This window comes from Sceloporus occidentalis, unplaced genomic scaffold (genome assembly GCF_023333645.1).
Source record: "Sceloporus occidentalis isolate IW3139 unplaced genomic scaffold, rSceOcc1.0.p SCAF_3, whole genome shotgun sequence".
Classification (NCBI taxonomy): Eukaryota; Metazoa; Chordata; class Lepidosauria; order Squamata; family Phrynosomatidae; genus Sceloporus; species Sceloporus occidentalis.
Window position 1 is genome coordinate 164,198,453 of NW_028316983.1, and position 23,647 is coordinate 164,222,099.

The 23,647-nt window shown below is 40.5% G+C and overlaps 2 protein-coding genes across 9 annotated transcripts in view; one reads left to right on the forward strand and one right to left on the reverse strand.

Annotated features, from left to right (window-relative positions):
* The first annotated feature begins 1,455 nt into the window (after positions 1–1,455).
* Positions 1,456–14,935, forward strand: LOC149317041 (transmembrane protein 14C-like). Its single transcript, XM_089516721.1, has 5 exons — positions 1,456–1,554; positions 8,429–8,505; positions 10,022–10,123; positions 12,189–12,276; positions 12,374–14,935. The coding sequence occupies exons 2-5, from the start codon at positions 8,430–8,432 to the stop codon at positions 12,429–12,431; spliced, it is 324 nt and encodes a 107-aa protein (XP_089372847.1). The 5' UTR covers positions 1,456–1,554; position 8,429; the 3' UTR covers positions 12,432–14,935.
* Positions 14,878–23,647, reverse strand: part of LOC149317042 (serine/threonine-protein kinase MAK-like) — a 44,102-nt gene continuing 35,332 nt past the window's right edge. For 5 of the 8 annotated variants that reach the window (XM_089516719.1, XM_089516712.1, XM_089516714.1 and 2 more), the window contains 2 exons: positions 21,547–21,637; positions 14,878–18,372 (listed from right to left, as the gene is read on the reverse strand). In XM_089516719.1, the coding sequence (XP_089372845.1) occupies positions 18,240–18,372; positions 21,547–21,637 (224 nt within the window). In that variant the 3' untranslated portion in view covers positions 14,878–18,239. Of the gene's footprint in view, positions 18,373–19,956; positions 20,091–21,546; positions 21,638–23,647 lie in introns of all 8 variants that reach the window. The other 3 variants (XM_089516715.1, XM_089516713.1, XR_016280561.1) reach the window with 2 other exon arrangements.

Sequence of the window (23,647 nt, forward strand, 5' to 3'; positions counted from 1 at the left end):
TCTAGGAAGCTAAGCAGGGTCAGCCCTGGTTAGTACTTGAATGGGAGACCACCAACAAATGCAAGATGCTGTAAGTTGCATTTCAGAGGATGGAAAAGGCAAAACCACCTCTGAGGATTCCTGTCTTGAGAAACCCTCCTGGAATTCCTGTGAAGGTCAACAAGCAACTTGAAGGCACAAAGACACATAAATACCCTTGTCCCACATGAGCTTGGAAGCTAACTAGGTCTACACAGTTCAGGGATTACCCAGAAATTGTCCATGTCTACAGAATAAAGACCCACAGAAATGTTTTTTTGGGGGGGAGGGGTGTTCCCAGGTGGTGGTGGTGGTTAGCTGCCTTCAAGCTGACCTTGACTCATGGCGACCCTGTGGATGAAACATCTTCAGTCCTGCTATCCTCTGCCTCTCTGCTCAGGTCCTGTAGGCCCATGGACTGAATTTATGCATCTGACACTGTCTTCCTTTCTTTCTGCTGCCCTCTACCTTCCCCAGCCCCAGGGCCTTTTCTAGGGGCCCATACCTTCTCATGATGTGGCCAAAGTACCACAGCCTCAACTGAGGTAGAATTCAAAGATATAGCCATGTTAGTCTGTAGACTCAGCATGGGGAGAGATTTTGTAGTAAACGCATCTGAGGAAGCAGACTGAAATCTCAGAAAGATCACACTGCCAATTTTTCTTTCAGTGAGTCTCAAAGGTGCGACAAGATCTCTCTATAGCCTGATTCTACAGACTAACATGGCTATATCTTTGTATTCTAAACATGTGTGAAATCTGCAATTAGAAGTCCTTGGGAGGGGAGGTCATTATTTATTTATTATTTTTTATCGTTCAATAATAATAACAATAGTGATATGCATCTGAGGAAGTAGAGTGAAGTCTAGGAAAGCTCATGCTGCCAATTTCTTTCTTTCAGTTGGTCTCAAAGGGGCTACAAGATCTCTCCACAGACATCCTGGCTTCCAGGGAGAGTTCAGGCTTGATAGTATTATTATTATTATTCTCCCCATCTGTTTGTCATTTTGGGCTGTCCATGGGGCACTGTTTCCCCAACACCCCACATCTGGAATGAATTCCTTTGCATCCTCTCTGCTTTCGTCCCCTCTGTCCAGGTTCATGCCTCTGAATGCCCTGGAGGCATGAAATCCCACCGGATCTTGGGCGATAAGCAGGGACAGCCCCGGTTGGTCCTTGGATGGGAGACCGACAGGTGCTGCAGGCTCTGTTTCAGAGGCAGGGACTGTCCAAAAGAGGATCCCTTACCTAAGAAAACCTAGGGAAAGGCCAGGGGACTTGCAGGCACACAGCAACAAGAAACTAGGGGCTGCAGTTTGCAGGATCTTCCTCCCCCCCCCCTCTCTCTCTCTAAGGGAAACTCTCCTGGGATCTGGGTTGGTCGCTGGCTGGCTCCTCCCGGGTCGCGTGCATGCGCTCTCCTCTGCGACCTGCTGCGGGAGGGATCGACCCGATCGACTTTGGGATTGGGAAGCTGGGAGGATCCCTGGCACTGTTGGGAGTTCTGGAACTTTTGCATCTGGGACCTTGGCAGAAGGTCAGTCTGGCCCAAGAGGGAAGGATTCTTCTTTACACTTTGCCCAGGGTGGGTTCCTCTACAGCAGGGAAGGAACTTAAATTAAATTTTCCTTAAGGGGATTTTGGACTTCAACTCCCAGAATCCCAGTCCATTGGCCAATATGGCTGAGACTTCTGGGAGTTGAAGTCCAAAATCTCTTCAAGGGCACAGTTTGGGGACCAGTGCATGTAAGAGAGATCTTTGTTTTAATTTATAAGTTTTATGGCCTATAATGCAACATGTATAATCAAACTTTATGAAACATTATCATCATTAGATCCCATTCTTTTCACACACACCCTCCTCTCCCTCCCTCCCTCCGATGGCTATGACCAAGTAAATTCTCACCCAGTACCTGCAGTGTGGATAACATAAAGGTCAAATAAAGGCAATGGTCTGGGGGGGAAACATGGGGCTGTTGGAGTGAGAAAGTTACAAGCTGAAAAGGGGTATGACAAAGTCAGAGAAATTGTTACTAAGGTATTCCACATGATCCGTCTGGAGAGAGATCTTGTAGCCCCTTTGAGGCCCACTGAAAGAAGTTGGCAGCAGGAGCTTCCTAGACTTAACAGTCTGCTTCCTCAGATGCATTTGGAGGAATGGTATGAATTCTGAATGCACCTGAGGAAGTAGACTGAAGCCTAGGAAAGCTCCTGCTGACAACCTCTTTCTTTCAGTGAGTCTCAAAGAGGCTACAAGATCTCCCTACATATTGGCTCCTGCTGTTGGACTTGGACACCTTACTACTCCCTGGTAATTTTTAAGGGTTCTTCTTAAAAATCACCTAAATGCGTCCTTTTAAAAATAATAAATCCCAAATAAATAAATCCTGAATAAAACCTGCTACAAGATCTCTCTCCAGACTGATTCTACAGACTAACATGGCGCTCTCTTTGAATTCCTTAGGAATAGTAGACTATATTAACTGGAACAAGGCCCAGGAGGAGTAACAAGCACCTGCTGCCATGCTTCTTGGTGCAAATTTGGCATTGCTTGGGAAAACCTGTTAACATGGCAGCTCTTGGTTGGGGGATTCTGGGAGATGGAGTCCAAAAAGGAAGGCGGCCCGAAGTCCTAACTCTGCAAAGGAGGAGGAGGAGGCTCTGCAAAAGGGAGGAAAATCCAGAAAGAAAGAAAAAATGAAGGATATGACCAAAGAAAAGCTCAAAATGCTCATTGCAATATCAATGCAGGCTTCTTAGGTCCAAAACACACTGCAGGAATGATTCAGTTTGAGACCACTTGAACTGCCCTGGCTCAGTGCTAGGGAATCCTGGGAACTGTAGTTTTGAGAGACAACGAGCCTGGGGCCACAATTCCCAGAATTCCCTAGCACTGAGCCAGGGCAGTTCAAGCAGTCTCAAACTGGAGTTCCACAGTGTGTTTTGGACCTTAACCAAGACATTTTGGAGTTCCTCCTGGACTGAAGGTGGGAAATGGAGGGCATGTCTAGGAAATGGAGGCTGTGTTTGGCAGTGGCCACCCTTCCGATAGGAATTCTCCAAGATATGAAATGTGGATTGAGGAATCAAAGCCAATCTCTTGAGAGGAACAAGAGTGGTTCTTTCTGAAGGAGCATTGGGGCCTGCATTCTGGGGTTAGTTCTTATTATAGTACACCCATTGAATTAGAGTGGGTTATAGAAGTGTAGACTCATTGCCTGACTGGGTCTTCTAGCTGAGGTGGGCTTTGGTTTGGGGTCCCTGCCCGGCCCATGGAACTGTGGGTCTCTAATGGAACAATACAGACTGAGTGGTTTGTACTACAGCCCAAGGCCTTGGGAATTCTCCAGAGAACCCTCCAGCAAAGCCGAGAGTAGTTGCAGTCCAACAAGGTCTGGAGGGCCACAGGTTGCTGATCCCTCTTGTGGAAGCCGAAGAGGATCCTGTTGTGGTTTAAGAGTTGGTTTAGGACTGGAGACCAGGGTTTGAATCCCCACTCAGCAGTGGAAACCCATTGGGAGACCATGGGTAAGTCACACAGTAATCTCTCAGCTCCAGAAAATCCAAGGATAGGGTGATCATTATAAGTTGGAAACGATTTGAAGGCACACAGCAACAACAACAGATTAGAACTTCAGTACTTCTTGTAATTCAAGGGTTGAATTGCCTTGGAAAAGGTGTGCCAGGAATTCTGGCCTCCCATGTGCTGGTTTGTGTGAAGGGGGTTCTGCTTTAGGAAGACATTTCTCAGACAAGAAGGTTTCCTGGGGATCACCTCTCACAGGTTAGTTTGGCCTGCTTCCACTTCCACAGTGAATCACTCTGGCTTTGTCAGAGACATCCTCCTTTTCCAAGAGGAATCTCAAAATGTCTTCCATCTTGAGGATGGTGAAGAAGCATGCATGTATGTTTCTCAGAGTGGTTAGAGCTTGTATGTGGTCCTGTCCTCCATTTGGCAGTGCCTTGCCCTCCTTTGCGGTTAAGGCATCTGGTCACCCTGGACTTTGTACATTTTGAACCTGTGGGCAGTACACCCGCAACCATTCTAGAATGAGAACTATCAAACTGGTCAAGACAGAAAGTTGGTAGCTAGCTAGCCTTCCTCCCAGAAGAACCAGCCTGCTCTTCCTCTTTGGTGCCCTCTTGTGTCTTTCCACTAGTCTGAAATTGAAGGTAAACTATGGCCCCATTCACACTACGAAAATAATCTGGGTTGAATCCTTGTTGTTCACACACATCCTGAATGCACTCAAAGCTGGTAAAAAACCCACTTAACCTGGGATATTCAATACCGGGTTTTTTCCCCAAATGTTCCCGAAAGATCCACATCATCAGCATTGTGAATAAGCTTCCGAATCGATTCAGATTGCTCTGTATCATTGCTTCTCCTTGAAAGGAAGAGAGGCAGCTCCATTTTAACTTGAAACAATGGCATGTATGAATAATGCAGGGGTTACAATGACTGAAAGAGATTTGCGAACCCAAAACAAAATGGGAAGAGCAAACCTAATATGCATCAGCATGATGACTCACATCTCCTCAGGACAAAAAAATGAACGCGAATGCCCCCCAGATTTCACAAAACAGGGATACTTTTATTGGCCAACCCAAACACACAAAATACATTTCAGGCTTTCAAAGCTCCACTAAAGCGCCACTAACAGAAACTTACCCATCTCTCTCTGTGAATGAGCCAGCTGAACAGAAAAGCAAACAAATCTGACTTAAAACATATACAGGGTAGCCATGTTGGCCATACAGCAAAGTACAACAATATTAAAATCTACATAACAGCAATACCCTTATTGGCCAACCAAAATGCACAAAATACATGATGTACATTTTCAAAGTCCACTGGATTCTTCATCAGGCACAGCTGTTAAAAATTCATACAGGAGAAAGAAAAAAATGACACTGTTGACAATAGGCCGGTTTGTCAGGATGTGGTTATAGTTGTTCTCAGTTAAGATGGGAGTGAGGGATATCCCTATAGGCAGGGGCCATTCCTCCTCCTTGCCCATGCAGGCTATGAGAAACAAAGAGCTGTAAACCCAGAAATGAAATAGCAGCAAATCTTGACAAAATGTAGGCCGATGACTCTAATATTGCCATTTTTTCTTTCTTTCTCCTGTTTGATTTTGAACATTTGCCTAACAAAGAATCCAGTAGAGCTTTGAAAATTTGCATCATGTATTTTATGTATTTTGGTTGGCCAATAAGGGTATTGCTCTTATGTGGATTTTGGATGTTATTGCACTTCGCTATATGGCCAGCAGCATTGCTATTCCTGGATATGTTTTAAACCAGATTTGTTTGTTTTTCTGTTCAGCCAACTCATTCACAGCTTGAGATGGGTAGGTTTCTGTTTGCATGACCTTTATTGTCTCATCAACTCTGCTCATGAATTCCTTCTGTGTGTGTGTGCCTTGCCATTTCTCCAAGAATGCCAAGCAAGTCCTTTATTTTATTTAATGTATTTGTATTATTTAATGTAAAAGATTCAGGGCTATCCCTAGGCTAAGGAAGAGTGAAACAGCTACCTTACGCAGTAGATTTTGCATGCCATAAAAGGGCAGCAAATAGTTAATTATTAAATTTCTTATTATTGGATTTTCACTGCCAGGGAAAGGCCCTTGTGGGGTTTTTGGTGTCATGTGTCAAAAGTAACTTGTTTGGTTTTATGTACTATATATACAGCTTGACTTTGGTGGACTGGAAATGTCTACTGTTCCTCCTCAGGGGGCAAACTGTTCTGGTGTGGCCATGAAAAAATCCCACACCACCTTTAAGAGTTAACAAAAACTGAGAGCCAGAATGGTATGGTGATTTCAGTAGGACTCCATAAGACCAGGGTTCAAATACCTGCTCAGCCATGAAAACCCATGCAATTAGTTGTTATTTGCTGTCAAGTTGATTTCAGCTTATGGCAACCCTAGGGTAGGGTCACCAGAAGTTGGAGTCAACTTGAAGCATGTAACAATAATGTAAAATAGTACAGATTGCAATTAAACAATGGTAAAGACAATGATAACTTTTTAAAAAATGAAGATGTGGTGCTGGAGAAGAGTGCTGAGGATACTGTGGACAGCCAAGAAGACAAATGGGTTCTAGAACAGATCACGTTAGAAATCTCCCCAAAAGCCAGGATGACTAAATTGAGGCTGTTGTACTTTGGCCACAACATGAGAAGGTGCGATTAATTAGAAAAGGCAATAATGTTGGGAAAGGTAGAAGGCAATAGAAAGAGGAAGGTCACATGCTGGATGGTTAGATTTAATTGGAGACCAAAAGCCTGAGCATGCAGGACTTGAGCAGAGCAGCAGTGGAGAGGGGTCTTGGAGATGTCTCATCCATAGGGTCGCCATGAGTCGAGGTTGACTTGAGGGCAGTTAACAAGAACAAAGTAACACCCAAAGAAACCTCAGTTATAGGTGAACATGCAATTCTTTAGGGTCTGCTTGCAGTGATGGGACTTGGTGAGCCATAAACTGAGAATTCTGGGGTGGGGGTTACAAAGATTTGTCTCTTGTGCTTACCAAGCTAAGTATTTTAACCAGTGGTAAAAGAAGTAGGGCCTCTTGATGTTGGTCAATCACATTGACAAGTGTCACTATGAGAAGTATTACCAAGGTCATCCACATTCCAATATCCAGGCCTAACACTTTGGGCGTAGTACCACAATGGTCCTTGTTGACACAGTTGGGTAAAACTCTTCCGGAGGAACTGGAAATTGATATTGTGGTTGGGAACTGATTGTGTCATGGGAAGAAGTGGGACATGAGAAACAAAACAGTACCTTGACCCTATCGTGAGAAATGCAATAAGGAAAGTACAGTGGTTTATACTGTATTTCTTGATAGTTCTTGAATGTGCAGGTTAAGTCTGAGGATACAAAAGTGTGTTTTGTCCATAACACTCATCACATCATTTCTGTTTCTTCTGTGCAACATCACCTCCTCAAAATCATAAACAAGACATTCATTCAAATAAGGACATATCATTGGCAGTGGCATCACTAGGTGGGTGAAGGGAGTTCAGACTGCACCAGGTGACACCCCACAGGAGAGGTGATACCCTCGTAGGGTCCTCCTACTGCAATGAAGGGTCAAATGCTTCCCTCTTGGCATTGTCACCAGCCTGGCATTAAAGCCACAAGGGGTGAACAATGTGTGTGTGGGGGAATGGGACTCTGACACTGCCCCGGTCCCCTTCCCCCGTTTGGCAATCCCCCCTGCACCGGCTGTCACCAAGCCTGGTGACACCAGCAATCATTGGCCAAGACCAGGCAACACTGGAAGCAAACATGTCCCTAGCTAGCAAAGAGGTGAAAGCAATTTATTTTATATGCTTTTCTCCCATCAAAAGGAGAGTAAAGTCAGAAGTAAATAGCAATAACATTTCTTCAAAATTTGTGTTCACAACAAGAGGGAAGGTCTCTAACCTCTAATTATGGATGTCTAACTTGAACTGAGTGGCCCTCTTTAGGTTGTTGGACTGCAACTCCCAGCAGCCCCCATAGCCAGCATAGCCAGTGGTGAGGAATGCTAGGAGTTGCAGTCCAACATTTGGAGGGCTGCACGATTCCTACCTTGATCTAAATTTAGCTTTCTCACCATATCTGTGTATACACAGATTGCCAAGGAGTGGGCTCCGTGTAAGGGGGCAGGTTCAAATGGAGATTGTTGGCTTGCAACCTGGAGATTCTCCTTTTACAGGTGCTGTATTTGGAAAGGTGACAAGTCCTGTCTTCTTGTCTTTTTGCTGTGTGGCAAAACCTGGGGTCCTGTTTATCATATAATCAATGAGGACCATGGTCAGGGAAGTTGCAAGACTAGAGGAAAACTGAAAAGATGGTGTTCATAGTTCATTTCAGCAGCTGATTTTAAGTATTAGCTTGGTGGAGAGGGGAACTATGTTTCCAAAAGTGTTGTAGAACTCCTAAGTTCTGTTTGTCCTAGCCAGTATGATTAATTGCAGATAATAGAAACTAGAGCAAGTGCAGCTGGAGGATTTCAGGCTTCCTGCCACTGATATTAAAGAAGACTCTCGTGTCTGAAGCCTACATGTTTTACATACATGTGTCTCACATCATCTCATGTCATGTGAATACCTGACACAATGGAATGTGCAAATTCACATGACTGTGTTTGAGAGACTGGGAACCAACCCTTTGTCTTTGGTGTCTCTTTGTAACACCAAGTGATGACTTGAATGAAGGTTTGAGTTCCTGAGTAATAAACATTTGGGTGTCAGCAGGGCAAATCCATGATGGCTGTATACAGAGGTCAAACACTTTCAGAGACAGTCCTCATCTTGTAATAACATGTCTTTCTTTTGTTGACTTCCAAGAACTATATGTATTCTAAGATGTGGTATTTGCATAATGCTGTATGTTCATATTTATATTCCAGGATGAGTGTGGACTGGCTTGGATACGGATATGCAGCATTGGTTGCTTCAGGTGGAATAGTTGGGTATGCAAAAGCAGGTATTGTATTGTGAAATGCTCAATACCCCCCCCCCCCCCCCCAATTTTTGACTTTCTTGTTCATGAAGCATCCTAGGAATATTTATTTGCACCTTGTAGCCTTTTCTGTAGAATAATAATTTCTGCAATATACTATGGATGCTCAAGTAGAGATGAAAGGACTCAGTCATGTGTTGCAGAGGGGGAACTTTATACCTAGAAATAAATCTGGTCTTCTGGGGTTTCCCAGAAAGCCATTCTAGCATTCTACCAAATGATAGCATTGCTTGGTCATTTCCTAACATTTGTATCTTTCTGTCCTTCCCAAAGGGCCAAATAGATCTCCTAAAGGTTTCTTACTGGCAATGAGAACATTAAACTGGGCTGTATTTTTTTTTTTGTCTCTCATTCTTTTATCTTTGCCTCTATGCAGCCCTTCTTTGGGAACTTCTCTAAAATCCCATTTAGACTTTGGGTTGAGATTCCCTTATTGGTTTAACACATTCCTTGGTGATCTGTATGTACAATGATATAATGTTACATCATAAGATTAGAAACATGCAGCCCTCCAAATGTGGTTTGACTGCAACTCCCAGCAATCCTCAGCATTTATTGCTGGGTAGGGCTGATGGGAGAAAGTCATTCATCACAAGCATAGCTATGTTTATTATTTTTACAGAATATTCCCTTAGCCGCATCCTCCCCCTCCTCTTTCTCCAAGAAAAAGGCTAGATAATGGAACTCTTTCACCAGGGAATCTGTTTGGGCCAGTTCTTTCTTTCTTCCAGACAAGTTATTATATTTCCACTCTAGCAGGCTTTAGGAGAGAAGAACAAGACCAGTTAGTCATTGTTGCTAATGCCTTTACCTTGAGAAGTCTGGTACGTATTAATAATCCAAGTGGATGTGCTATTTTTATATTCATGTAGGGTTTCAGTTTTAACAATCATGCTGTTTTGTAAGCTACCTGGAAAGCTTTGCTGTAACACATGCTGGGGTAGAAAATTAATAAAAATGGAATTATAGCCCCCTGCACAGATTTGTCCCCCCCACCTTAACTAGCCTTGCAACACAGTATACTGTATACATGTGAAAGCACAGAAGCATAGTACAGAAAGAAAGCTTGTAGTGCCTTAATGGTTAAGACGTCAATTCTGACAATCGTAAGGTCAGAAGGTTGGCAGCTTGAGGCCCAAGTGCCATATGATGTGAACTCGTCACTAGTCCCAGCTTCTGCCAACCTAGCAGTTTGAAAACATGCAAATAGTAGATAAATAGGTACCACTTCGGTGGGAAGGTAACAGCATTCTATGCAGTCATGCTGGCCACGTGATCACAGTGTTGTCTTTGATAATGCTGGTTCTTCAGCTTAGTAACAGGGATGAGCACCCACCCACCCACCCCACAGTTTGTTACGACTAGACATTCATATCAAGGGGAAACCTGTTCTTTTCTTTACAGAAGCATTGCTGTCATTGCTGTTAACTAGAGTGACACTTCATCTTCTGACAAGTGCAATCTTGTCTATGTATTGTAGGTAGTGTTCCTTCCCTAGCTGCTGGTCTCCTGTTTGGTGGTTTAGCAGGAGTGGGTGCTTATCAACAGTCTCAAGATCCAAAGAATGTTTGGCTGTCTCTGAGTAAGTACCTTTCTCATATTTGATATACACACATTTTCTGTATTTTTTTTTAAATTACTATTGCTATTGGCTGGAATTTAGTATTGCAAATAATACATTTGTAATCTAAAGTTACAGAGCTATAATTGCTCTGTATTCAGTAAGACCATGTAGTCTTACTTTAAGACTACATAAATGCTGCTTCAGTCTGCCTTAAGAGCCAGCAACTAGATCAGGTGAAGGAAGTCTGATCAGAAGCAGGACTCATATTGCAGGTCCTTGTTGCAGCCCCACACACTGGCAGGAGAGGGATGGAAACATCCTCCTCTGTGTGCTCTGACTGGAAGCTAAAGGGACTTCCTTTGCCAGATCTGGCTAATGAATCTTAAAGTGGGTTGAGAGAGTTGGACCAGGAGACATACGTAGGGCCAAAACAGATCAGATGTAAGCACCTGCTTCAGAGGTAGTGTGGGGCATGGCGTTCAGTCAGCACACGCCCCAATGCTACCAGGAAGCTGTACAGCTGACCACATGCACAGCGGCTTCATGACATTTCAGCAGCATGGTGTTTACATGCACCGTGCTGCAGAAATGGGGAAAAGCTGCCACCATAGTGGAAAAGGTGGCTTTCCCCCCACCCCAAATAGGAGCAGACTTTTTCTGCTCCTATTTGGGGCAGAAGCTGGCCAGATTGAGACCATAGTGTGCGGTTGCTGCAGCCCTAATCCAGTTCTCTCAGGGGCAGCACTGCACACACACACCCTTTTTGGGGCCATCTGTTTTGCCTCTTAGTTACACATAAAAATACATAACTATGCATATGTAACAAAGTAGTTGGTGTAAAATATTGGTTATTATTATTATTATTATTATTTTGTTTGTCTTGCTTTTTGGGAAACAAATTAAAACAAATATAGACTAATATACTGTACATACAAAGGTATCAATAAAGCTCATAGAAATGTATTTTCAAAATACAGTTGAACAATCCATGGAATTAAAACCATTTTAAATCCATTATATAAGAATCAAAATAGTGCATCTTTTAAAAGTTCGTTACAATCACCCTATTCTCCCTAGGGAGTGAGTTTCAAATCCTGGGAGTAGCCACCAAGAAGGCCCCCTCTTGGCTTCCCACCAAATGTTCCTAGGGTGAGCATCCCCAAGAGATCTAAGCACTCAGGCAAGCTCATATTGGAAGGCACAGTTCTTCACATAGCCTATAACCCTCCAAAAGTTGCATAGGTTTTTACAGATCATAAATAACTCTGAATGGTGTCTGGAAATGGACTGGCAGCAAGTAGAGGTGTTGCAACAAGGAACTTGTATGCATGATTCTTTCTCCCACTTCTCTTTACTTTTGTAAGGCATTGTTTTAATTTTGTAAGAAACCTTGAGTCCCAGTTTTATTCAACTTCTTCAATCCTGTTGGAACTATGGTATTTTTGGAGTCTGTGTTTGCTTATATTTGTAAACTAAGTTGAAAATTTAAATCACAGGAATGGCAACGTTTTAAGATTCATATTTAAGCATTTCAGATCCTTGGCCTTAAAGCCAGGTTTATAGTCTGAAGTCCCACAATATGGTCACCTTGCAAAAAACTAATCAGCACTTAATCTGGCTAGTAACTGGGTGGGCCCACAGATATTGTTAATCCCAGCTAGAGTAGAATCAGTGGAATTCAACCAAGTGTCTATTTTAAGTTCCCATTGATTCAATAAGTCTCCTCTCATTGGGAAAATCAGATTTAGGCTTATGCTTGCTGTTTTGGGCTCCACTGAGTAAACATAGAATATAAATATGGTGGGCCCTTGGCATCTGCTCGGGCTCCAGGATCCCCCTTGGATACCACGATCTCTGGATGTTCAAGTCTCATTAAATGCAATGGCGCAGTAAAATGGTGTCTTATACAAAATGATAAAATCAAGATTTTCTTTTTGGAATTTATATTTTTTAAAGTATTTTAAAATCATAGATGGTTGAATTCATGGATAATCAGATGGCTGACTACATAAAACCTCCACCCACACAAAGCATGGGGATTTCAAAAGGTACAATGAAGCAATTGTGTTTTTTTCCTCTTTAGTTGCATCTGGAACTTTGACTGGCGTGATGGGAATGAGATTCTATAACTCCAGAAAATTCATGCCTGCAGGATTAATTGCTGGTGCCAGGTACAGGTTCAACTCTTCTTCTCTTTAATTTAGTGTATTTGGACTGAAATCCTTAATGATATTTACTGAAATCTTGATTTCCATTGTATTTCAACAGTTTACTAATGGTGGGGAAACTGGGACTACAGATGATGGAGAAACCCCTTCAGCCATAATTGTACAGTGGATAAGAAGCAGATGAGTTTCCTGGAGACAGCTTTCTGAATGCCTACTTGAAATAAGAAGACAACCAAAGTTCTCAATTCTTTTCAAAGGGTACAGCACAGGAATGGGCATAGTTTGGTAGGCGTACAAATTAGTTCAAACGGGGTGAGAGGATCTTTTTTGCTGAGGTTGTATACAGCCTGGACTCTTTCCACCCTGGCATGCCATGTGGAAGAATATTTAAACTACAAAACATGTTTCAGTGTGACCAGAAAATTATCTTTATTGGCTGTTGTTGCTGGTTGCACAAAGGCCAGATCTACAGCATTGCAGCTTTCATGGTTTACTTTTTACACTTTCCCCCAAAGCTGTGAGCATTTTAAAATGATGTATGGGAAAAACTGCTGGTGGTAACCAATATTGCAGATATCCATCATGTGGTATGCTTGCTTAACTCATACCTTACTTTTCTGTCCCCACATCTGAATGCTGTAAATGTACTCAACTAGAAATTTCTATCTGCCCTTAAGTAGACCTACAATCAAGAGAAAGCATTTAAGACTACAGCCTACAAAGCAGTGTTTTTGTCTCTAAAATCAGGTTAAAGTTTGCTAATTTTCATTGAACAGACTTTAAACAATTACTTGTTTGCTAATAAAAATATGGAGTGCCCCCCAAAAAACACTTCTGGAGTTGGAGGAAGACATATTTTTGTGTGGAAAGTGTGTCTTTAAGTAAATTTGATATTCTTTGGTCAATAGTACCTAAAAGTATTGATTAGATTTCTGCCAAGGTCCTTCAGGTATAGTATTGCACTGGTCTAGAGTTCTGTGGATGTAGAAAGAGACGTATTAATGGAGACTTCACTTTTACAGAACTTGTGCCTTATTATAATTATTATTGCTGTCCAGAATTGAGTACCAACTTAGTGGGGATACAGGTGAGACGCCGCACCTTTCCCTAGCGGATCATTGCTGCGTCAACCACACATCATGGCAACAATGTGCCTGGAAAAAGGAGTTGCATTTCTCTGCTGCTGCTGAGGCACCATTAGCGCCCTTGAGCGGTGCGGTGATGTCCCTTGTGCACCGCACTGTTTGGACATGGCACATGAGGCATGTCATCAGCGTGCACACCGTGAACGTGCATGTGCCAAAATGGCGCCCAGATGGTCAGCACGCTCTGCTCTCTTGAGCCCTAAAATCAGCTCCAGGCCGGCGCATAGCGCCAGTCTGTACCAGGCCTTATTCATATTTAGAGTAGGCCAACTGAAAGCAACAGAGAGTAATCCTCCTGACGAAGCTAGGTCTGTGGAATTCAGTGGCCATACCCTAAGTCTGAATCCAATCTATTGCTCTAATGGGTCTTCAAAGCACTTTTTTTCAAAGTAGCTTGTCTAGTATTTCCTACTTATGACTGTACAGTTCTTATTCACTTGTTATAAGAAATGTTAAAGCTTCTCAACATAAAATTACCATTGATTGAAAATCACACCCCAGTATTAAAAAACTAATAGTTTATGCTATTGTTGTTGTGTGCCTTCAAGCCATGGAGGTTTCTTCGCAGAACTTGTTCAAAGGGAATTGGCTCCAGTCTTCCTCTGAAGCTGAGAGAGTGTGAGTTAATAATAATAATAAGCTTTATTTGTATACCGCTTTTCCGTGGACGATCAAAGCGGTTTCCAATATCAGATTAACAATACATAACACATCATGACTCTGCTTCTCTCCCCTCAAGATGGTGGTCGGGAGGAGGGCTCTTCTTGGCAGGCAGAGGCCTGTTGTTTCTTGCCTGCTTCTCTCCCCTCAAGATGGTTGCCCAAGGTCACCCAGTATGTTTCTATGGCTAAGCAGAGATTCAAACCTCGGGCTCCCAGTGTCCTAGTCCAACACTCAAATCACTACACCATGCTGGCTCTCAGTTCACTCTCTAACTCCACACCCAAGTATCTGACACTGGTTCAACAGCAAGCACTGTGGGAGAACATGCATGAGGTCTGTCTTCTCCATGCATTTTAGCCCTTTATCTTTTTATCTAAACACTAATAATAATAATAAAATAAAATAATAATAATTTATTTATATTCCACCTTTTCACAGGGGAATCAAGGCAGATTACAACAATTATGACAATAAAACCTAAATGTATACATTTTCCCCGTGTTTTTAGAAATGTTTTGTCCAACTAAAGTTAAACTGTTTAAAGGCTGGGTTCCAATGGGAAATAAACATATGTTTGTTGTTGTTAACTGCCCTTGTGTATTCCCATTTAAATCAACAGAATTCAGAATTCAGTGGGTTCACCAATGTTCAAATGTCTGTGAATGCTCTGCACTTTGCAGATCCTGTTCCCTTCATTTAAAGTAAAAATGGCAAAGCAATGCGCCTTCACCGGCATTATGTGAGGATGCAACACTGCATTGAGGCCAATATCTTAGACAGCAACACAAGAGGAAAATAGGTTTTATAACTACCTGGAAAGACTTTATTGCAGATCCAGATGACTTCATGGAAATACATACTGGAGAAGCAGACAGTTATGACAACTGTTATTGTTAACTGCCCTCAAGTCAACTTTGACTCATGGAGACCCTGTGAATGAGACATCTCCAAGACCCCCTTGTCCTCCACCTCAGGTTCTGCAGGCCCTGGCCCATGTCCTCCCTGATGAAGTCTAATCATCTGGCATGTGGTCTTCATCTCTTTCTGCTGCCTTCCACCTTTCCTAGCATCATTGCCTTTTCTAATTATTAATTTCCCTTCATACTTGTGGCCAAAGTATAGCAGCCTCCATTTAGTCAACCTGGCTTCCAGGGATTGTTCAAGCCTGACCTGTTCTAGAATCCATTTGTTTGTCTTCTTAGCCATCATGGTATTTATCTTCAGCACATCTCAAATGAGTTGATTTTCTTTCTTTTTTCAGTGTCCAGCTTTAACATGTGTACATGGTGATGGCAAATACAATGGCTTGGACTATCTTCACTTTAATGCTCAGAGTTATGTCTTTTTACATTTTATGATTTTGTCCAGTTCTTTCATAACTGTCCTTCCAATTCTAGTCTTCTTATTTCTTGACTGGGGTCACCAGTCAATGCTCCCATCATCAAGGGTGAATTCTTGTAGATCTTCCTTGGTCACTATTTTTGTTTTTTTAATGTTCAACAGTAAGCCTACCTTGGTACTTTCCTCCTTGACCTTCTTCATCAAAAGGCCCAGGTCTTTGTTGGTTTCTGCTAGTAGTATTGTGTTGTCTGCATATCTTAGTTTGTTAATGTTCCTTCCTTCAATCTTCATTGTTATGACAATTATGACAGTTACGACAATTACAGCTATGCTGTTTCAGAATCTCGTCACAACCAACATGGTTAATTTTGGGGAAATGGTGGAATCACCCTTCTAAGCAAGGAATTACATATTTCAAAGGACACAGAACTGCCAAAGAAACAGGCCAGTGATATCTTTCCACTTTCTTTCTTCTTAATGTCTAAAGGCATTAGAGTGCAACTTTCTGCATATTTGATAATCATGGGCAGGAAAAGCACAAGAGAATGACATTAAGGTACAGGCTACAGAATTAGGCACAGAAGAACCTATGTGGAACTGCCAATATTGGTGGCAACCCCATATTCTTTGTAATGTGTAGCTCTAACCTAAAACTGGGCCCATAATGAAGTGCCAGGAAATATTACAGTACTATATATAGTTTTTCTAATGGAAGACTACTATAAATCCTGTATGCCTGAGAAGTTAACTTTATTATAAAACAAATGATTTTCAACTGAAAACTGGCCCAGTCACAGAGGCAAAGGTTTTGCTTTATGCTTACACATGAAACCTCAAAGTGGAAACCTTTGAGACAGCATTTCAGTGACACAGTTAATTCAGTTTAAAGAGACTGAAGCACATTAGTCTGATACTCCAAGCAACTCTGTATAGGAATTAACATTCTTCACATAACAGCATTTTAAAAAAACTGCTCAAAACATTGCTTGGCCTTTAAACTACTAAGTTTTCAGTATATGTAGAGTTGAAATATCAGCAAAACCTATTAAAATAATGAAAATATATTTGAGCACATCTTAACTTCAATCCTATTTCAAGTCTTGAATCAACATACTCTACAGCAGAAATGTATTTTAAAAATAAAAATACTTGTTAATCTAAAAATACATTAAACAATTTACAACTGTTAACAACTGTACAATACACGCTGCTTTAAAAACTAGCTTGCCAGGTTTAACAGAACATGTTGAATATAAAAACACTGTATTTAGAGCAGGAGGTGGGGGAACCTCTGGCTTTCCAAAGGATGTTGGATCCCATCTCCCATCACTACTGATGATGGGACTAATGGGAGTTAAGAGTCCAACAGTGAAAGGTTCCCCAGTCTAGTTCAGAGTGATAGAACAAGGATTTATGTTGTCTAGTAGGTTATGAAATAGATTAAAACACTGAAAAGGTAGGGGGCCACTGTGTAATTTATGGCATCAAAAACAGAATAGGGAAAAAAGGCTGATCTCTGTGCTACACTATAATCTGTATTGCAACTTAGTAGTACAAGAAGGAGGTTTTAAGAATAAAAACTGGCAACTGTTACCAGGTTTAAGCAATTCCTTCTACAATTGGTAGTCATTTCTGTAGTTCAGCTTTTGGTTACCAAGAAAAGGCACTACATTTAAGTATGCGTGATTAAATTATTAAATAAAATACACACAGTGGCTTAGACCTCCTGCAAATGATTTGTGTAAGAACAGCAAAATCCTGTTTCATAAAAGGAAGGGATACAATTGTGGGAAATGGTGGGGTGGATATAAAAGCTGTAGCCTGAAGAGTATAAATTTTAGAGGGGTATATCCAATAATGATTATTAAAACATCTATTTTGTGGCTTAACAATTGTGCTAGCTGGCATTCCACATGGGGAGGCATGCCTTTTCTATGTTGTAGGATCATACCTACAAAGTGATCACAAGAAAAGTGGCTCCTTCCATGTGTCAAACGTCTAGATTTCATGATTACACATTTCCTGTGCATTTAAGTGCCAAGCTGGTAAACTAAAGCACATGAGGTTTTTAGCTCAGAATTCAAAAGATGAATCTTTTTACTACTAGTTCTGTAAATGGTACAGTCAGACTCAGAAACATGTTGTGTGCAAACAAGAAGGGAAATAGTATGTATGTTTTAAAACCTTCACACAAACTTTCATAGGACGTACAATGCTTGCAAAAATTTTAAGGAGATCCATCACATCTATAAATTGTTATATTAGTGGGTTTATCAACTACTTATGGGTTCAGTCTCTGGACATTTTGAGGCTAGCTAAAAAATACAATAGTATCATTTTGTATCATTATTAAAATGTCTTGGAAGCACATCTGTTTAAGAGTTATTCCTTACTTCACCTTTTATCCATCTATTGCACTCCAATATAATGTAGCTGTAACTGTCAATTGGCTAATTTATCTAATGAATTTTTATAAGAACATATCAAAGTGATCCAATAAAACTTACTATCCTCCTAGTAGGAGCTCCAATACCCATTGGCTTTGGCAAGATCCTTTACAGAATACGTTTTAATGTAAACAAAACCAAAACTCTAACTCTTAGAGACTCTATTTTGAAGAAAACCTTCTAAGGAAAATGCATTTATTTCCCCTCGACATAATAAAATACAAGCTCTCAGTTCTTTCCAGAATTGATATTCTATTAGTAGAAATGTGTTTTAAAGCGTCTTAGAGTGAAGGAGATATAAATAGTCACAGTAAGCATATGTGATCTGGAAAAGCACTTCTATCGATGCCCTCCGTACTTGGCTGCCCAGTCAGTTCTTCCATGCACTGGTTGTACTGCCTGTGGACGTGTTAAAATGTTCATGCCTTTTGTGGCTGGGTTGTAAGTGGGTCCGTGTAACTGAGCACGGGCAGCTTTTGTTTTCCAAGCATATTCTGCATATTCTGAAGAAAAAACAAAATCAATGCAAGCCAGAATCCAGTGACTAAACACTAATTCTCTAGCATTAAACAGACTTCTCTTACAAGATCTTCCTATGTTTATGGTACATACACAATAGTGAATAAGCCTATTTGCATAAAGGATATATTTCTACTCAGTGTAATAAGATTTAGCATGCTTTAGGAAATGGGAGGATGTGGGGGAATGAAAGAAGTATATTTCTAGTATATTTATTTCTAACATTTGCATAGTAAAGGCACTTTTTTTTTGCAAATCCACAAACTAAGTATTTGTGTCAAAAGCTAACCATTATATAGTAGTAAAACAGAGTCCATATAGACAACCAACTCTCCCCAAGATGTGACTTTTTATCGCAGGATTGCTCATAGGTGTCAAGTGGTAAGAATATATCTGGAGCTTCTCATCTGTTATCCATCAGAGTAGGCATTGGGGTGAATATAAATGTTATATAAAGGACACCTGTGCTTATCCAGACAGTTTCTATAAATGCCAGAGAACTACTACATGCATGGTTACTGTCACAGTCAAAGACTTCACCAGGTAGTCTCCTTTGTCACCGAGTTTCAGTGGTGGTATGCCATGTGACTGTAAGGATACTGTCTGACATATCCAAGTCCAACTGGATGTTTAAAGTCAGCTGCAAGGCTCTTTAGAATGCAGTCACAGATATTCAGACTTATTGGGGCCTAAATCTAGTCCCAACTAGAATAGACCAACTGAATCAATGGGAATTTAATAAGTATATAAGTGGCTCTGATTCACTGGCCTGCTGTAGTTTAAACTAAAAATTGGATTTAGGCCTAAGAATTTCCAGCATCAAATCACAAGTTTGGGGGGGGGGAGGAATTATCTCCAACATCATCACCATATACTGAAAAGTAGTAATGACGTCTCTATTTCAAATTATTCAGATCTACTTACTGTTGTTATACAAAACCATCAAAACACTTCAGAACCTACCAAACATTTGCATAAAACATGAAGCATGTAACTAAATATAACTAAAATTAATACTATTAACATATGTTAAATACTGTATTTCACAAGTTACAAGTCACTCTTATTGTACTACCCATCTTACTATATTTCATTATGGTGAACTAGGGTCAGCCAACTAACTTGAATGATTAAATGATAGAAGCTTCACGGCAGTTTAAAAGAAGCATTTCCCCCATACACTATACAGCTGAATGATGGAATTTATTACTACAATGCATAATGATAGCCAACAATTTGAACAGGCTCAAAAGGGGGAGTAGACAAGTTAATGAAAGATAAGGCTATCAATGAAAGTGTAGTCATGACATACTGCCACAGCAGAGGCAGTATGACTCTAAATACAAGCTGCTGACGAGAATGAGTGAAAGGGTGCTATGGTATTCATGTTCTGCTCCTGCGCTACCCACAGGCACCTGGTTGGCCACTGTGGGAAAGGAATGCTGAACTAGACAGGTTGCTGATCCAATCTGACAGGCCCTTTTATGTTGTGATGGAACAACAACAAACTTAATGGCTATCAAAACAACCAAAAGATTAATACAAATGTGAAATGTTTCTTTTCTAACCTTAAATCATTCTTTCAATATGTATAAAGAGCACTTCCCGAAATAATTTTAATGACTATTTTCTTGGCTGTGACTACTGCTTTCCTCAGTGTGATTATTATTCTTTTTTTCTCAGCTCCTCCAAGATGTTTGTTCTAAAATGATAATACACTGTGAAGTTTTATCTGCATGGGTGTAAAGAGCCTTAACAGCATAATTTTTATATAATAGGCATTATATACTCAGGCATAAACTGCAGTTACTTCAAGGTGGTTTATTCCTAGTTAAGTGTGTACAAGTTTGTAGCTTACAACAGTCTTATTTATTTAAAAACGTATAGCATTGTTCATATTAATTGGCATGCTGTTAGCTTTGGCAGAGTGTGGGGTGGGGAAGAGTCCCAGACTATTATTTCACATCAAGTGGGAGAGGTGGGGGTGAAAAGGCTCCTAATCACAGAGCAAATTGGAGTATGTCTAGATTTCCCTAATCAGAAGCCTCTTCTACACTACAGAAACCCAAGACTATTCCCACTTGCACTTTTGAGAACTATTAACTTAATGTCATAATATATTTGTTAGTCTCTAAGATGGCCTATAACTCTGTTGTTGTTTTCTGTACGAGGAAAAGATTTTGGGGCGAAAAAAGATAAGTAAGTTATGGCCCAAAAGAACAAATTAAATTGTGATTTATATTCATCACATGTTACATTGCAAGGCAAATGTACACAATTACAACTATCCAGGAGGTAATCCACTTTACACAGCCACCATCTGTACAAGTAATTTTATAAAAGAAAAAAATGGCTTCTACACTGCATGCAGTTTTTAACTCAAGGGGGAAGAGTTAATGCTTGTTGCATCTTACTGTTTCTCCTTGTCACATCATCTCATTAATACTAAACAAAAGGTCTAGTTTGGCTTTGTAATTTTATGGTACCTTTTTTGTGTCACAGATAGAAGGAAGATCTGACAGGCAGAATAAATGAAGTAATGGTGGAAAGAAGATGAAGGTTTTTTTTAAAAAGTTCTCAGATTGTGATACAGAAAAGTACAAGAACATGCTTGCATACACACAAGGGAAAAAGCTGGAACACTACAGAAAAGTTGAAATTTCACAAAGAAAAATATAAAATAGTTAAGTCAGAAGTTTTGTGCAATTAATGGCTGCATGGCAGGCAGAAATTTAAATTGAGTAAAGCTTTTTCCCACTATGGAGATACACTATGAGGAAAGCTGTTGAACTGGTTGAATTTCTGCTAATCTATCAGCAAAATGTACAAAATCTGTCAGAAAAAAGTTAATTGACAAATCCAATTATGAATAATGGAATATCTTTGGGAACTGAAAATTGTGGACACCTGCACATAAATGGGGACTAATCTGTTATGTTGGAGAAATGGACAGGTAATTGGATATGGTGTTGGTCAATTAAAACTTTTGTGGATTCCAAGCAACAAAACAAAATCAGTGTATTTGAGAAAAAAATCCTTGAACATTCCTCTCCTCAAATTTGTAATTACAACCATATCTTTTTTTCCTTAATGCAAAAATCAAGGAGAATAAGGAAATTGGGCCTTTTCACCCAATATGGCTGCCCTAGGTTTCCTACCTCAAGACTGCTCTGCCCACACCCTGGATCCGCTCTCTCTCTAAAAAGCCACTTCCACATCCCTTATATCCAGGTGGAGACAACGAACCACCTGCAACAGCGAGTCAGTAATACATACACAATTTCTAACACAACTATCATCTTCCTAAACTTGAGGGTTTCAGTTAAGCATTGCCAGTTTAATCCTTTCTGAAATGTAAGTTTCAGTCAAAATATTTTTTTAAAAAAACCCACTTATATGCAGGTAATTGTAAAAGTTATAACATTAAAAGTGTGTTTAGTATCACAATAAGAGTGTCATTATGATGAAGATGAAGAGTAGCTAAGAGATTAAGGTAGTGAAAAGTGAAGTAAGAAGTTGCCAACTATTCATTCTTCCCCTGGGGAATGCAATTTGATCAGTAAATGTATCATCATATTTGATCATTCAGAGGAGCAGGATATAAAGAAATTTTGTAGTAGTTGTTGTTGTTATTATTATTATTATTTTGTGAAAAATCCATCTCTTCCTGAATATATATTTGAAGTGGGCAGCTATGGCAGGTATGGAACCCAACATCTGGCCTCACCGTGGGACACACCAATTATTTGAGGAAGTCCTGGAGGACTTTAAGGAAAAAAAGTGACAGGGGGACACATGAGGCCCATGGTCCACACATTCCCACTCCTGCTCTACCCAGTAAACTAATCTAGTCTATTGCTTTTATGCTTTCAATTATGAAAAGACAAAAGTTATGGTACTTGTCTTTTATGCTTTAAATACTATCTTCAGTCAACAGTAATATGGCAAAATCATCAGTTATATACTGCTGATCATTTAAGTTATACATTAATAAATAAAAAGACAAACATGCCAAAAGTATAACTGTTATTAACAATATGTAATACACTGCACAAAAACAAAAGTTAAGAGAGTATAGTACTGCAGTCCTGGAATTTATTAAAATAAATGATTTTCCTTTTTAAACAAAGATTAAGGATATAATTTTGTTACTTCATAGACAGTGAGATAAATGACTTTTTTTATTAATGCTAGATGGAATCAAAAATGAAGACCAAGCTCCATTGCATTTTTAGGACGCTAAACCTAGTTGCTAGTCCCAAATGAATAAAACTATTTAATTCATAGGGATTACATAAACTTTGGACCACCAAGTTCCAGCTGATTCAGTGGATTACTCTAGTTAGGACTAACAAGTACAGTCACTCCTCCTAACTCGCAGATCTGAGATCGGTGCCCTTGAATATCCGTGGAAGGGTGACCTCTGCTATTTCCAATGGCGTGTACACCTGGGGGCATGCCCCATTCAACCTATGCGGCTTGAATATGCACGAGCCTCTGTTTTCGTGGGGTGTGTGTGCCCGGAATGGATCCCCCGTGAAAACAGAGGGCCAATGGGAGATTTGTTGTTGCTATGTGCCTTCAAGTCATTTCCAATTCACAATGACCCTAAAGCGAACTTATTATGGGGTTGTTGTTTTTGGCAAGCTTCTTCAGAGGGGGTTTGCCATTGCTATCCTCTGAGGCTGAGACTGTGTCTTGCCCAAGGTCACCCAGTGGGTTTCCATGCCCAAGAAGGGATTCAGATCCTGGTCTCCAGAGTCTTAATCCAGTTATATGAACATTAAGTAAGACAGCAATTTTACCATGGAAGCTTAATTAAGCTTTACAGTTTTATTGCTATTGTTATGGGAACTGAGGCCTGTTACAGACTGCCAAAATAAAGCTGCTTCGGGTCTCTTTGGAGATATGCTGTTTAAATGATGCATGCATCCTAAGAATCCGGAAGCTGCACCAAAGCTGCACTCCAGTGCTTAGGAATGGAGTGTGGCTTTGGCGCGACCTCTGGGCTCTCAGGACCCATGCATCATTTAAATAGCATACCTCCAAAGAGACCCGAAGCAGCTTTATTTTGGCAGTCTGTAACAGGCCTGAGGTTGCCAATAAAGAACCCATTTGATGTGAATTTAAGAAACAACACATAGCAAACTCATCTTTGTTTACATCAGTTGAGCATCTGGCCTAAATTCATCAAGGAAACCTAAGAGATAAAGAAATAATATAGATGTGAATTGCTTTCACTGTACTATATGTGAGGCT